The sequence below is a fragment of the Gymnogyps californianus genome, chromosome 5, assembly GCF_018139145.2.
Source record: "Gymnogyps californianus isolate 813 chromosome 5, ASM1813914v2, whole genome shotgun sequence".
In the NCBI taxonomy this organism is placed as follows: Eukaryota; Metazoa; Chordata; class Aves; order Accipitriformes; family Cathartidae; genus Gymnogyps; species Gymnogyps californianus.
In genome coordinates, this window is record NC_059475.1 from 22,000,184 (window position 1) to 22,017,289 (window position 17,106).

The following is a 17,106-nucleotide window of genomic DNA, read 5'->3' on the forward strand; positions in this document are numbered from 1 at the left end:
AATGAAAGGTGGCTTTGTGACAGAGGCTTTCACTGGCAATTAGTTTGGAATCTGATAAAATTAAACACTGGAAAGCCAAAAAGCTCAGTAGCTTTTTTGACTAAGTTTAAAAAACAATCAATGGAATTGGTGATCCATAACTAGTGAAGTGACCTGAACATTGATATTACACATACTGAAAAAGCAACGTTAAGATTCCAAGAAAACTATCTGACACGGGTAGCTTAATTCTTCTTTCTCCCACTTTTTGTCCCTTTGTTGAGATACTTCACCACTTTCAACTGACCAGAAATTTAATTCTCCTCTCTTCCACAGTCAAACGAGGGAAAGGAAGAAAAAACCATAAGCACCCTGTTCTCCCCTCACTCATTTTTGCAAAAATACATTTCACATTACATGTGATGTTTAGCCACCCACAGTTTGACCACATGACTGACATTCCCCTGATGATTTGGAAATATTGAGAATGTTCTCTCTTTAAACCCCCAAGGACTACGTGTTTTCATGTGGAACTCCATGGAAGAAGTGAAGCAATCCAAGTCCTTTTGGCAGCTTAGGTTGCACTCCATTCTTGCACTCCCCATGGCCTCTTCTCCCTTCTCCCTCTTCACTTTATTCTTTGGCCATAACCACAGCTCCAGCTATCATGCCCTTTCACATAGGAACACTTAAGAACAGGTTTGGCAACAAACCCTGTTCCATCAAAAAAAAAAAAAGTCTGCACTGTTGCCAAACAATTTAGTTGTAGGAAAAAGCAGCTTACATACAAGAAATATGCTTAAGCAGAAATTGGGAAGCATGCATTTTTCATTTATTTTACCCCTCGAAGTGAAGCTGTTTTGATTAAGCATTGATGAAAAGCTTTTAGACAAAATTATCTACCTATAGAGTAAGCAACACATGGTGCAAGCATCCTTCTTTCCCAGCATGCTTCAAATCTGGTCTGATGGAGCCACCTGTAGGTGGGTCAGCCACTTGACTGTATTATCCCCACCTAGTCTGGACTCTAATACAGTAATAGAAGTTATGAGAGCTTGGGTTTTGGGGTACATTTCCACTGGCAACCAGCTGGAATGAAGATCATCCATATGTTACAAACAGGGCATTGCAAAACCATCAGCTCTGTAACTAACAACCAAGATCAAATTCAACCTGGTTGAAAGATCCCATAATTCATCAGCTGTTCAGCCCCAAGCCAGCATTCATGACCATACATATTGTATAAAAAGTGAGGAAAAAATTTAAGTTTACTTAATAACAAACTAAAAATCATCTTTTTTAAAAAAATCTAACACAACATAACACAAAGCAGCTATAAATAATGTTCTTTCATTTACCTGCTCAAGACTTAAGACCTGTATTTCTCTTTGCATCATCATTTCTGTCATTCACCTAAACAATGACATTAACTCTACAGACATCCCTGGTAAGTAAAAGATGTAAAAAATACTACCAAGGAGTAGAAGGATTTACCTGCTGAAAGCATGCTTGGACTAGATTTTCAGGGAACAGGTTTCGGATCAGATCCAAGAAAGCATCCAGACTAGATACTTCATCATTCTTCTTCCCTTGACCAAGCTGTTTCTTGAGTTTCGGATTCCCTGGATGGATGGCTAAAACCAAAATCACGCCCAGCACAGCAGCAATAATAGTGGTGGACATGTAGTAGACCATGGCTCTTGTACCCAATCGGCCACTTGCTTTAGCATCTAAACCAGACAGTCCTGCAGGTGTTTTATTTTAAGAAACAAACAAATATATTGAGACTCATTACCCAATTCAATAATCATCAAATAAAACCCTTCATAATTTGCAAAATTTAATGACTGCCTACAGGTGCCTACTTTTGTCCTTGTGAAATTCTCACCACTAGATAGATTACTGAAGTTTGTCCCTCCAGTTCTTATGTGAACAATGTCTGCTGCTACTAATTTGAAAAGAACCATTTAAGATTCCATCTAATTGCAGAGAAGGCATTATAAAATACAGAATATATCATACCATCTTTTGCCCTTGATTGCTGCAAACTGGTAATGGTCTGGCTGACACTACAGCTTTAAGAAGGCTAGGCTTGCTAGTGTCATGCCATCTTATTTGCAAGGTCCAATCCAGGAATTAGGTGAAACAGCATATTAAGAAATTTCTGATGTTCAAGAAGGTAGTGTGTGTGCATGTGTTTGAAAATAAATCCACTGGAGCATCTACATATTAAAGCCAATGAAGTTAATCAGAAATTAACTCCGAAATACACACTGCAACTGCAAAATTCCTGACAGGATCACACTACTCCTCCTACATCACAAAAAGCAAATCAGGTGATATCTGTAGCAAGCATCTTAAAGTATTTATGGCTAATAGTTCATACCTGTGATTAAACTGGAGATAATTAAAGGGAGGATCAGCATTTTTAGCATCCTCATAAGTATATCTCCTGGGAAGGCTATTAACATGATGATGTCAGGGTCAATAGGTGTTGCTAGACGAAGAAGACCCCCACACAGTGCACCCAGGATGACACCTGGAAGAAGAATAAAAGAAAGCAGGTACGTAACATAAATATACCTGAATGTGCATTGATTATCCAGAAGAACAGCCTAGAAGAAAAATGGTTACACAAGGCAGCTGATTTTTGGTACAGAGACAGATTTTGGAATGCTTAGCCTTTTGATTAATATGAGGCTGTAACATGCTTACCATGTATCTCATGACTAAAGAGAAGTGGTCCTGATGTAGAATCTTCTGCCAGCTGCGCTTATACCTTATGTACTACTCTGCTTCTGCAGATACAAATTTGCTGCAAACCACAATGTTATTGAGGTTTACTAATACTGTGTAGGCCTTGCAATACATTGAGGGATAGTCAAATATAATTCATATCATTGTTCTACAGCTGGCAAAATTGAGGCACCAAGAGGTGAGGAGATTTATATAAGGCCATACAGAACTGACAGAAGAGCCAGGGTTAGGATTCAGCTCTTTCAACATCTACCTCTCAATGTAAGAATGGTTCTACTTGAAAACAAGGTCAGCATGAGTAGCTACTTCACAGCCTAAGAAAAACCCTGGAGGAAAGCTAGAATAGTCTTGTGAGGAAAACAGATTCAAGTATCATTTGAGGGGTTTTGGAAGGGAGTGCCTGATCTGGAATACTGCACATTGAAGAAAACTTGATTCTTAGTACTCATTTATTACTCCTTCCCTTTGATGGTCTGCATCCTTCTCTTCTCTTTGTTCTCAAATCACAAACAATCCCTTCATCACTTATTTAGATTTGTACAGTGATAACACCTAAACCCCTCTCTCAGGATTGAGGCTGTTAAAGCATAGTCTAGGGGAAAAAAAAAAGGACATGTTTACTTTCATAACATGGTCTTTGTGAATGGATATTTTATGTTTACATCCAGGATGCCTTTGTTATCCTGATCCCAAGTCTCAAGTGTAATAAAACTTGACAGCAAAGCCTGAGTTGTGATTTGCAGCAACTACAACTCTTTGAAGTATCAGCTTGATACAATGGAAAATATATGTGTATTTAAAACTTTTTCTGAAATCACATCAGGCACCTTCTAAAGATGATTCAAAGCAAATACTGTCTAAACACTTCAGCAGTATGGGTTTTGAAGGCTGAAAAATATGGATGTGAAATTTGCAGCTCAAGAGCAGCTGCAGCTGGTCTTTCAAACAATAACAAAATAGACTATGTCTATGAATTTGCTGCATTTGGCTGTTAGGCTTTCTGTGAAAAAGAAAGAGGCAAAGAGCCAGTGAACCACAATAAAATGTCAAACTGTTCCATATTTGGAAGCTGCTAAAGCCAGAGGCAATATTCAGGATGAGATCACAGAGTGCTGGCTTACAGCTACAGAGAGGGGGACAAACCTTAAAAGCAGTGGAGCATGAATTGAGAAATAAAAGATGAAGGAAAGGAAATTTTGAAGAGTTTTTGTGTTTTTTCAAATAACTGAGAGAAAAAATATGTAGTGCATTTAGTTCTACTGAATGACATTGATCTGACTTGCCTTGGGACTTAGATCACACTCCATTCAAAACCAGATATAGAATGTATCTCAGTGGTGTGGATTTGCTCTGTGTTGTGTCAGTAATACCCTGCACACCTGAACTAAAGCGACAATGCCTATGGGTGTCCTATTTACTCTCTGGCTCTTCAGCTGGAACAGCTGATGACCACAGACAGGGTCTGTGGTACTACATGAACAAATACAGATACACACAGAATGTCCAGACCAGCACATGTAGCTTACCGAATACAGTAAGAGTCAGGAGCAGATTCCTGTGGAGCGACTGGCAGAACTGCACACATATGTTCCTGGATCTGTGCTCCACTGGACTTAAATGACTTTCATGCATCCGCACTTCTACTTGCTTAGGCATAGTGTTGGCACTAGAATAAAAAAATGAAAATCAAGTAAAAGTTATAGCATAAGATGCAAAAGTGAGAGAAAAGTCTGGATTACTTTCATCATATATAACTGGGGAACCTGATGCATATTCCATTGCTTCCCACATTTCACAAACACTGTATATTTACTGCTCTGAAGAAGTCCCTGAAATGGCGATGGTTTGTCCTCTAAAGGTGAAGCCTTTAAGGTATCTTTTGTGGTTATCTCGCAAACAGTGGAGATGTAAACAGAATTAATTCACTGGACACATCATCCCAACTGTTTCATGGACTAAACTATTGATCTTCAGCTGGAAAATTCAGTTTCCCCAAAGATCATGGCTGTCTACTTAAGTAGGAGAGATGGCTGAAGAACAAAGTTTCTATTACCAGGAAAATGCAGATTTTAATACCTTATTTAATTCCAATTCAGGAAAAGAGTTTAAAAATAAGGATTTATTTGCAAAATAAAGCATTCCAGAATATTTGGTTAATCTTCCCAAAATGTTTCAATTCATCATTAACATTTTATTGTAATATAATCAGAATGCTGAAGTCAAAAGAATCTTTTTCAACTTGGTTCTAATGAGACTTGAACAACTGCCACTGAAAATTAGTCAGAAAATTATGCATTCCCCAAGAAAACCTTTGGTTTCATTGAACTGGCAGTGTTCAGAGGAAAAAGGTTTTTGACTAACTCTGGTTTATACTTGAGTAAGTGATATGTGCATGTGTGCAGGACTTCGAAAGCCATGCCTCTAACTTTCTCAACGCCTGAGAAATCATTAGCAATAGACTCCCTTTTTATATACAAAATATTAAAGTGTACTTGAAAAAAATACTAAAAATACTACTACAAATAAAACATAAAGTTTCCCTAAAAGTTAAGGCTTAACTTTCCCTAAAAGTTAAGTCTACTTGACTATGAGAAATGGGTGAAGAACAAATTTATTATTATCAAGAAAATATATATTTTGAGATCTGGTCTTATGCCAGATTAGGACAAGATTTTTGAAAAAGGAAACCAAATCTTCCTCTACAACAGTAGACTGAGGTCTACAGACCTAAAACAGGTCTGAAAAAGATATATAAAATTTTGATGTTCTCATTTCCAGGGAATCAAAACAGTTTTTGTTATATACAGTAAGCTTGTTGTCTTCATAAAGTTTCTTAACAGAAAGTTATGATTAGACCTGCAATAAGAATTCAGTCATTTTGACGCAAACAGTTCCACGATTTTCCCTTTCAAAGGGAAACAGCATTTCTTTCCAACACATTTGGTTGTTAAAAAAGTAGCACCAGAAGAAAATGCATTAGAGGATACTCTTTTTTTTTTTTTTTTTTTAAGGGGGGGAAAAAACCCTCCAAGTGTTGTAATTTTTATTTCGTACCTTTTAAAATATTTTACAATGGTGGTTGCAACGAAATGTACTACTGATGGTGGAATAACAAACAAGAATATCCGTGTACATTCTGACAGCTTAAATGTGAAGCATGCCTACTTCTTGAAGACTTATGAATGCAAGTATCACAGATACATAAGGATTAGCCAGGGAATAATGTGCATAGCAGTTATTTGAGGAATTATGAGAAAGATGAGACAGTGTCTGCAGTTTTCATGCACATGGGCCACAAAGCCATGAAATCACTAGTGGAAGCATGCCACAAAATCAAGGAACTTGGGATCCAAACTTTGCAACTGGGGATTACATCTAGTTTCACTTGCATTCTGAACATGAATGTATAACTTGTTTAGACCTATTATTCACTACAGGTTGATTATATATTCCTCTGAAACTTTGAAATATGGACAGCTGAAAGTAATTCAAACGAAAACCTTAAGAGGCTCTTCCATTATCAAATAATTAGGCAGAACTGGAATGGATCAGTAAACAGAAGCACTTGACGATGTTATGTCTTTCTAGAATTTTGCTTTGGGCTAGGTTTAGTCTGGTTTCCTGGACCCTTTCCCACCTGATGCCATGCCTATAGTTTCATACCGTCCAAATGAAAGCCACCTCAGAAATATCTGCTTCCTCAGCTGTGGGCCCTTTCTCTAATTCACAGACAACACAAGCATATCATTCCCCTGACACCATTGCTGAAATAAGTCCTCCCATGCAGAAGCAGGGGTCTGGTCCTGCTCTTGTATTCAAGCCTTATTTCTATTCCCATCCATTTCTAAGTGACAGCATGTTGTTTGCTGGCCAGATCCCCCTTCCACTCCAAGTCTGGTCAGCATACAAAGGTTCATAAAGGGAGGGGACGGTGAACCTACTCCCACAGCTGCAGTGACTACTTCAGGATTATATCCCAAGTGAACTGAAGCCAGCCCTGCTTGAGGTGGTCAAACAACACAGAGCTTTTACATGATAGCAACCATCTTCTTCAAAAGTTCAGCCATGTAAGACATAGATATCCAAATACCCTCTGAGAAGAGAAGGAAATGAGGACACAAAGCTCTTTAAGGACATTCCTAAATTTCCAGGAACTTAATATCGTATTGTGTGCTTCCCTCAAGTGCAAAATATGGGTTTTACACTCTCCAGCTCTTCAAGATTGTAAGTAAGTGAAGCTTCAGCATGGACTGAAATTCTGATTGGTATGGGGTTTTTAAACAAAAAGACCCAATACTAAAAATGCTAACCATGCAGATCTGTTACAAAAAGTGTTGACAGATGAATATCATCACATGAAAAATGGTACCACAAAGGATAATAATCTAAGCATTTGCACTGCTAGCACTGCTCCTAGCACTGAGATTTTTATCACCAGACCATAAACAAAGTATTGTTCCAGGCTTTTGAGTATGTTGTGGGGAGGAGAGAAGGGGAAACAATAATGAAATAAAAACCTTCTGTGAAGGATAAGAGAAGCTTCTTGTGTAGCACATGACAAGATCAGTATTTTGCACCAGAAATTTTCTATCCAATTACTAGAAGACAAAAATCTGTTTGACCTCTGATTCATGGAAAATGAACTTTTGTCTTATGGACTGAGTCATTCTCCTTGTGCTGTTTTTGTGCCTCTATTTGCATCTTGTAAATTATATTGAGCTCCAGAAGAATGCAGAACTTTTTGCACCTGAAACTTGCAGTCGCATAATGACATAACTGCAAGAAGTTCCTGCTGAAGTCAATAGAAGATGCACAGATGTAAGTTAGGGCAGAATCTGGGCCCTTATGGACCAGATCGCCCTGGATCTGTCCTACTCCTCTGCTGTCTGTCACTGACATGAGTGCACGCTCACATGCACAGCTCTCTCCATACCATGAAGGCCACAGTGCCATGTTAAAGCATGCAGGGATGGGGCTTAAATATGTGTAAGGCTTTCTTGTGCTTCAGATTTTCTTGCTGAAGGAAAAAATTAATGCATGACAGAGTGGAGCTTGACTGCACCCCAGCTCATGGGCAATGCTGGGACTCAAATTCAAAGCCAGAAGTGTACCAACAACATGAGCCGCTCCTACGCAACTGAACACTAATATAATCTCTGTGTTAATGGTACCTCTGTACATAGGCAAGTATCACAAAACAGTGCAAAACACATTTTAGCAGCTGTGATCTTTCAAACATGCAAATGACTACCTTGGTTAAACAAATCATTGTTCCACTGCGCTGAGCTTCTGTGACTATTCAAACAAATTAAGCATTCTGAATGCTCGTCTGAAACCCATCAGACCGAAACCTCTTTTAGTCTAACTTCACTGAAGCCAGAACATGATAATATAAATTAATTCTGCTCATTATTTTCATATGTCATAGTGACAAGCAGCCAAACAGCTAAGCTCCAAAATAGGCCCACAGAGAACTGTAAGAACTGAGATCTTCAAAGAAGATAATACTTTCTGCCAACTACAGGTGCCTGAAAACATTGACAGGACTTATAAAGAAATAAACCAAATATTGGCAAATGTGTAGTCACATGAAACAGCACATCACATGAAACAGCACATACCAAGAGCTAGACGTATGTGGTGGCTTTTGAATGATTGAGTATGATCTGCCTTGCCCAGCATCACCTATCCTTCTCCCTTTTAAGGCAGCACTTATCCCTACAAAAGGAGAGGAACTCCTTTGAGCCCAGGAGATTTGATTTTTATTCACCTTAGGAGAGTACAGAAGTGTCTCAAAGTGAACACAATCTGTATTTTCACTGACTTCAAATACGCTTTACTCTGCCAAGGCGACATGTAAATGCATTACTAGAAATGCGTATCAGAATTAAACTGCAATTTTACTGCTTTTTAAGCAAAGAAACAACCTCTTGCCTGAAAATCAAGAAGTTAGCTACTTGCTCTTTCCACTGTCCCTCATCCCCACAGTATGCACAAGGTGCAAGAAAAAAATCTGTTCATAAGCATTTGATTTTAGATTATCTAAATATTTACAGTTAGTTTTGCATGTGAGATATACAGTGCTATATGAGATAATGTATTTATCTGCAATTTTTAAGCTGTAGTCTGTTTCTCTTGCTGGCTGCTATGCATAATGGTGTCAAAATGCAGGAAAACAATTTATTAAAACACCAAGGTCCCTGGGATTTTTTGTTCCTGTTTCCTCCAAGCATTTTTCTTAGGTTTTATTTTACCTCCCTCTGGGAAAGTCTGCTATTCAATTTCTTTTCAACTGCTTCTTTCTTTCTCATATTCCCACTGAAGTTTCTAGGCCTAAAAGTTTGGAAAAACTGTTTGCTTCTTTTCCTTGGTTACCAAATATAACTCCTTTCCTCATAAAAATTAAGGGTTAACAATTTACACAGTGCTTGAGTGACAATGCCCTTTTATTTTCAGTCAGTTATGGCAAAAGAACTCTGCATCTCCCAAATACTTACCCAGCTTGGCAAAAACCTAGGGTACAGACTAGAGGGAAAAAATAATCTTTCATCTAAATGAAAAATGTATGCAAAGATCATAACAAGTCTAGTGAAAACAGATGCTGTGGACAGGGTAAATTAGCAGACACTGTGTTTAATCTGTGTAAGATATTTCAGCTGTGTCAATCAAGCAGGTAATTCTCAGTATAAAAATCTGCTTTGGTTAGCACTGCCTGGAGATTAATTTGATCTTTAGTTTTGGGGATGGTGTGTTGTTTAGAGGAGAGGTTCTTGTTAGCATAGCAAATGGCTATTATTTTAGAGTAGGACAACAGAATGGGGATAATCATATTTTTGGGACCTGGCAAAATAGCTCTTGGAGGTTTATTAAGGGTTATTTAGTAGAAAGTCAGGGTTTCAGCAAAATATTTCGGAAGGGTTTAGGGAAACAGCATTTTTGTCCTGGAATATAATGAATAATGCACCAGTTTATGTTTTGTAGTAATTACTTCAATCTAGGTAGCAAGAGTTATTCTTGAGAAAACAACCTTGAGCAGACTGGCTTAAGTTTCAGTTCAGGGTCTAAGAACATCTCTCGAGCTACATGTTTGCTGTCAAACCAAACACCGCTCTCTTCTGAAGCAATGAGTAAACAGCAGGCATGAATGTCAGTACTTGTTCAGTTGTTCCTAGGAGGACTGGCCTTCTTAAGGGGGGGGGGGGGGGGGGGCAGAGAGGGAGGGGTAGAAAGTTGAACTAGCTTTCTTGACCTCAGAATAAAAAGTGAACAAGCTGCAAATGCCTTCTTGCCAACCACCTAATACTTAGGTGGTTCAAATGTAGTCACAGCTGAAAAGTCATGGCAAAAATGGTATCATGAAGTTTGGTGCATAGCAATCTTGGTGAATCCTCACTGACAGAGCTCATCCTAGCAATCAGTGGAATTGCACAGGAGTAAATGAGAGCTTAATCTGCCCTGAAGGATACTTGTTAGCAGCAAGGCTTGGATCAGGATTGTATCTCTTCCCCTTTCCCTGGAGAGACAGTGTAACACTGATGATTCAGGATCATGTGCTGTGTTCATGACAGGGAGAGAGAGTATGGATCTGCTCCACCCCAAACGATCAGCTTACTCCTATCCCATATGTAGGAAAGGGTCTACTCTGGTTGCTAGATAAAAGACAAGTGACTAGAAAAACTTATGAAACATCACCAGGACAAGAGGGATTTCACTAGCTGCATGTGAGAAGTCTGGACTGTCTGCTACAACTCTTGTGAAATTAGGGCTCAAGCATCAGCTTACCAAGAAACTTCTAGTTTGAGTTGAAATAGTTGTCTGCTACTTAAAGTAATTATATCAAGATAACAGCTGCTGAGCTTCTTTTGGGAGACAGTCTGGGACTACATTGTTCCACTGTGCCATGGCATATGCTGTAGGGTAAGGGTTTATTTTCTTAGATTAGATATATTTTTCAAACCACAGTGGAGCTGGTAAAGCTCATCATATACAGCCACAATATAACAGGCCATGCAGGGGAAACAGCTAAAATACTTCTATTGTGCAAAGCATACATTAGCTTTGGCATCACTCCTGCTGCATGATGTCCAGTTGTTAAACATTGTATTTTAGATCAATAAAATATTCTGGTCAGGTCTCAGCCTGTTCACAAAAATAAAAAAAAATGCAAAAACAAACACACAAAACTACTACAAACAAGAGTAACATAAGCTTTAGTCTGCATTAACAAGGGGTTTATTTTAAGCCTCTTGCTGCCACTAAGCCCTTCTATTGAATTTTAACTGCATTATGTAGGGTTTTTTTGTGTTATTTGTAAGACATTAATGAATTCTGAGTGGAGATTTAGTCATTTACCATGGAGCCTGGTTTGGCCTAGAGACTGGTATTACAAGCAACACACTGAAGCATGACCTGCCTTTTTGCAGTGGGAGAAGAACTTTTCTCCTTCAATCACTTCACAACCATGTTGTTTCCTCTGAGTTAGCATTTAGTATACATTCTGTGAGTTTAACATCATCATATGAGTGAGTTTAATCATAACCATATCAGGACAATGAGGTGGTCAGGCCCAGTCAGCATGGGTTTATGAAAGGCAGGCCCTGCTTGACTAACCTGATTTCCTTCTATGACAAGGTGACCCGCTTAGTGGATGAGGGAAAGGCTGTGGATGCTGTTTACCTGGACTTTTGTAAAGCCTTTGACACTGTTTCCCACAGCATTCTCCTGGAGAAACTGGCTGTTCATAGCTTGGATGGGTGTACTCTTCGCTGGGTAAAAAACTGGCTGGAAGGCCAGGCCCAAAGAGTTGTGGTGAATGGAGTTAAATCCAGTTGGTGGCCAGTTACAAGTAGTGCTCCCCAAGGCTCAGTATTGGGGCCAGTTCTGTTCAATATCTTTATCAGTAATCGGGATGAGGGGATCGAGTGCACCCTCAGTAAGTTTGCAGATGACACCAAATTGGGTGGGAGTGTTGATCTGCTTCAGGGTAGAAAGGCCCTACAGAGGGATCTGGACAGGCTGGATTGATGGGCTGAGGCCAATTGTATGAGATTCAACAAGGCTAAGTGCCGGGTCCTGCACGTGGGTCAGAACAACCCCATGCAACGCTACAGGCTTGGGGAAGAGTGGCTGAAAAGCTGCCCAGCAGAAAACGACCTGGAGGTGTTGGTCAACAACTGGCTGAATATGAGCCAGCAGTGTGCCCAGGTGGCCAAGAAGGCCAATAGCATCCTGGCTTATATCAGAAATAGTGTGGCCAGCAGGACTAGGGAAGCGATCATCCCTTTGTACTTGGCACTGGTGAGACCGCACCTCGAATACTGTGTTCGGTTTTGGGCCCCTCACTACAAGAAAGACATTGAGGTGCTGGAGCACATCCAAAGAAGAGCAACAAAGCTGGTGAAGGGTCTAGAGCATCTTATGAGGAGTGGCTGAGGTAACTGGGGTTGTTTAGTCTGGAGAAAAGGAGGCTGAGGGGAGACCTTATCGCTTTCTACAACTACCTGAACAAAGGTTGTAGCGAGGTGGGTGTCAGTCTCTTCTCCCAAGTAGCAAGTGATAGGACAAGAGGAAACGGCCTCAAGTTGCGCCAGGGGAGGTTTAGATTGGATATTAGGAAAAACTTCTTCACTGAAAGGGTTGTCAAGCATTGGAACAGGCTGCCCAGGGAAGTGGTTGAGTCACCATCCCTGGAGGTATTTAAAAGATGTGTAGACGTGGTGCTTAGGGACATGGTTTAGTGGTGGAGTTCGTAGTGTTAGGTTTACCGTTGGACTCAATGATCTTAAGGGTCTTTTCCAACCTAAATGATTCTGTGATGCTATGATTCTATATTTAAATAACTGACTAGCAGCACCCTTACTGAACCTGCAAGGAAGAGTAGTCTGTGTGAACCCACTCCTGTCTCCGAATTAGTTAGCGGTTACATGTATCTCTTTCCTCTGATTTTTTAAAAATATTGTTCCATGAGGTCATTTAGGAAAACAGCTCTTCATGATCTACCTGAGTTTGCAATCTTTGAACTTAGGCTCCATTTGTTTGTGTTTTTAAAGCCCTATTAGAATTGACAGGAGGTTTCTGTTCACTAAATGCTTCCCTTAACAGTTTCTCCAGCTTTTGAATCTGGCTTGGGAAGCTTAATTGTACAGTGGAGAAAGGGTAGTCTAGAGCCCATTTGAAAGCAGGAGCAAAGGAAAATGAAGTATAACGTGACACGATTTTTTTTACAAGTACATGGTCCTTTTTTACATATCTATCAGATCTTTCCACAAATACTTATCACTGTGGAGCAGAGACTTCTCCCCCCCCCCCCCCCCCGGGTTTCTTTATATCTGATTGACTAATGTATTGACTTATGTATTAACTGGGCTACAGCAATACATCTGAACAATAAGAAAGAGAAGTAAAGGTGATGGATCTGCTGGGCAGGAAGGACACATCCTGTGTATGTCCACATACATGGCTTTGAATAGTCTCTTTAGACAGACTGCAGTGTGTGGATAAAGCCTCTTCCTGTGCAAGATTTTTCCTATTAACTTGCAACTTAGCTTTTACATAGCATTTTATGGCATATTATATGGAAAAGAAAATGAGTCCCTATGGAGAGGTTGTGAACTAAAGTTCACTTTTCATGGAACCCTGCACCATAAACCACATGAAGCCAGCAGATCACATTGAATCACACTGGTTTTGTTAGAAAGAAGGTAATCGTATTTTACACAAACAGCTATGTAACTGCATACCTAGAAACGTTTTGGCAGTTTCAGGTAGACAGGGGAGAAAGCAATCAGAGTAACACCTAGGTGTTTGAAAGGAAGAGAGATGGAAATTTCTGCAGTAAGTTGCGAAAAGGAGATCTGTAACATCAACTCTCTACCCACCAGGTAGTGGGTCTGATGGTAGGGAGCCACAGGAAGCTTTACAGGTATCCTTCCACTGGGCAGCCATGAACCTGCTGGCTGTGGGACCCCACAAAGCAGCGCCTTCAGGCGTCTCTTACCTTGTCATATGACAACCTGATTTTAACACCTCAAAGAGAGTGTGTGTTGGAGCGTCTCTGTGTGGGCATGTTAGCGAGTTAACTAACTTTCTAATTTAGTGGCATGACAAAGCCTGACAAAGAGATTAAGTTACAGTTCCTAAAAACAAAGCCAAGGTAGTTATCCAGACCTCACACAAGACAGGTGTCCCATGAACTTCCACGGTCCTTGGCAAGGAAGACCCCCAGCACTTTAGTAGGACAAAAGTTTCAATAATTGAAAATCCACTCCTTCCAGAAATATCTGAAAGACCCAAAGGTGCTTCTTGCATCTGCACACGCTGACCAGTCTACAAAGCAGAGTGAGCGACCAAAGACTTATGTTACGCTCCTCTCCTTGTGAGCATCTCAAGGGTGAAATAACACTGCCTTGGTAGAGATTAGCTGTTGTTTGCAGGAAGAAAGAATTTGTCATATAGCTCACGCTTTAGCAGACAAAGAAAAAGCTTCCATAATTCTTCCTATTTGCCAAGTCCTCTGATTCATACCAGCTGAGGATCTGGACATGAACTTTTTTTTTAACGGGTCTTTAAATTTGGCACTGACATAGTTATGTGAATCTCTGGCTCTGTCTGTTTACTATCTCTGCTTTTCTGATCCTGAATCTCAAGCCTAATCAACCTAAAAAAGCAAATCCTGCTATGACATGGTAAAGATTCAGATTTACTCTAAATTTCAGGCCTTAAAGGGATATCAGTTCTTTGTGGAAGGAGGGCTGCCGGTTTGTTTCTTGTTTGGAAAAAACAAGGTGCGTTTCTATCTACAGGGATTGTATTCTATCCATCATTCAGAGTCTAAAGCAAGGAAGTGTGTTTTAAACCATACAGTATAATACCTACCATAAAGATGATCATTTATTTATGTAATGATGCACATGTGGAATATCTTTTTTAACCGTCAAATTTCTGATAGGGCTTTATAGTGGCGTAACAACCTGGGAAGTCGCACGCTTCATTACCCCAGAATTATGTACTGAGGCTGAGATGAAAAGTAATAGAGTTAAGGATGAATCATATTATTATTATGGCAAAGGATATAATAACAATGTGCTTTCTGCAAAAAATTATCTACTTGCAGGCTCAGAAACTCAGAGACAAGTAAAATCATGATCTTGCATTTGCTTCTACCCGGGGTGTGCCCGGTAGCACAAAGAAAAAGGCTATGAAATGACTGGGGATTAACGTAGTTTTCAAGGGCACTGAACAAAGATTAAGCCAGTGAGAATGTGAGAAGATCAGAAATGTAGCAGCTCCTAGACATGCTGGCTAGGGACAAAAAGGAGTAGAAGTGTGGGGTTTTTTTATATAATTCAGAGTAGTTCACAGAAAGGCAGACTGAACAAGGAGCTCTGATTGAGATAGATAGTAAGAATTAATTTTGTCATGACAATGGGAAACAAAATGCAAGTTCTCCTATGAATTTATTTCTTGAGTGATGGCTCTTGAAACACTGTTTCCTGCAGTAAATTCTCACAGGTTTGTCACTGAAAGCAGCTACACCAGTGATTTTGGACTACATCACTCGCACAGAATAACTTTCTAGTGGCCACATAAACCCCCATGGCTGAATTGGTGCATCAGAGCTCTGCAGTTAAGTAAGTCTTAACTAAATCCAAACACAGTTATTAGCATTCATCTAGACCTGTTCGGGATAAAAAGACCCAATCTTAATTGCTTAATTTTTTTCTCACCAAATCTGTATATTAACCATTTATTAACAAAAGTATGGTATGTGTCAATGAGCAGAAAAAAAACCCAAGGAAACCCCTCCTTGCCTGTCCCGTAATGACTATTGTTCTTGGTATCCACTTTGAAAGTTCCCTATAGCTTTGATAGCAGCATGGAAGTACCCATCAGATACATTAGGAGTCTTATTAATGCTGTGCTGTAAGGAAGTGCTGTAAACTTCCAGGTGATTTCAAGAAATACAGTTTCAAAGTATCTTTCAACTGAAAACAGTGACCACAGATGATACTGCTTTAACCTGCAAACAGAAGTTCCTTCTCACACCAAAGCTTCATCTTTCTTTTCCAATATGTTCCAGAAGCTATATATCCAACTAGTTGCTTCTCAAAGTACTAAAAACCCTTTAGTTTGTAAATGTTTTCTGAGAAGTGACTGGATAGTGCTAGGTTTGCTATACACATTCAACCAGAAAAAACAGAAAAATCAAGATGGAAAAAAAAAATAATCAGAGCTCCTCTCCGACTTCCAGTGGCTAAAGTCTGAGATAGCTGACCCTTTACATTTTCAGTATTTTCCTCTAAACCCTGCAAAGGGCACAAATAGATCTAAGTGTGACTAGACTTCAGATCATCTTAATAAAAAGCAACCAATTCACTTGAAAATGCATTCAGTTCCATGGGATGTTTGTCAATGAGCCAGCACACAACATTGAATCCAGCACTAATTCAGTTCTAAAATATTTCTCAGTGCTTCCTGTGGGGCAAATCTCTCTTCCAGAAAGTATTGTGGATAGAGTCAGAAACTGTTTGCACAAAGAGCAACTACTAAGGAGACTACAAGAAAACAGTTGAACTTCTATGCAGAAAATGTCAGAATTTGGATTAGTGTACAGAAACTCAAAGTCCCAATTTTCTCCTACGTACCCTAACTTCTGCTTCGACTATAGATAATGGTGTTTCTCAGCTGTTTTCCAAAATTTGACTTACAAGGAAATTTTAAAGAACTATAAAGCTGATTTACCACTGCAATCTCTGAGTGCCAGAAACCTCTATGAAAGTGCAGAGGTTTCGTAGCATAGCATTATAAACAGACTATATTTGTTCACCAGTACAATGTTATCTCACAAGCTGAAAAACAAAAAAGATATTTTAAGCTTTTTCTCTCACCATATGGCATAGTCTATCTTAAAATGCATCCTGTTCAAGAAACGTCTAGTCATTGTTTTGGTTTTTTTTTTTCCCCAGAGTCCCTGCTTCTCTTTTTATGCTGATATGCTTTTATTATAGCCAGATATTCAGATTGCTTTAATCACAACTATTGCTCCGACAAAATTGCTTCGGCCAAACTCTGCTCATGTTCCTTGAAAACAGTCTCAACAAAAATTACTTGGGCTGGGCCCTGAAAAAGCAAAGAAACTGAGTTGTGAAGACATACTAACTTCCTGTAGTATGTTAAAGAGATTACAGAAATCAAATGTAGCATAATAGAATTGCTTGAGACGCATTATTTTAGCTGTACAGCTCAGCATGCTCCTTGGAGCAGTATTTATGATCACACGCAGCAAGCTTTGATGAGTGCATGCCATCTGCTGGAACCAAAAAGGTTTCTTACAGAGGAAATCCTAAAAGGCAGCAGTAATTTTCACCCAGT

General features: G+C 39.5%; 1 protein-coding gene across 2 annotated transcripts in view; it reads right to left on the minus strand.

Annotated features, from left to right (window-relative positions):
• The window catches only part of SLC1A2 (solute carrier family 1 member 2), a 29,336-nt gene extending 24,941 nt beyond the window's left edge, over positions 1-4,395 (minus strand). The window contains exons 1-3 of one of the 2 annotated variants that reach the window (XM_050897304.1): positions 4,263-4,395; positions 2,366-2,518; positions 1,474-1,724 (exon numbers count right to left, since the gene is read on the minus strand). In XM_050897304.1, coding sequence (XP_050753261.1) covers positions 1,474-1,724; positions 2,366-2,518; positions 4,263-4,392 — 534 coding nt within the window. In that variant the 5' untranslated portion in view covers positions 4,393-4,395. The remainder of the gene's footprint in view (positions 1-1,473; positions 1,725-2,365; positions 2,519-4,262) is intronic. The other variant, XM_050897303.1, reaches the window with a different exon arrangement.
• Between the last annotated feature and the right edge of the window lie 12,711 nt (positions 4,396-17,106).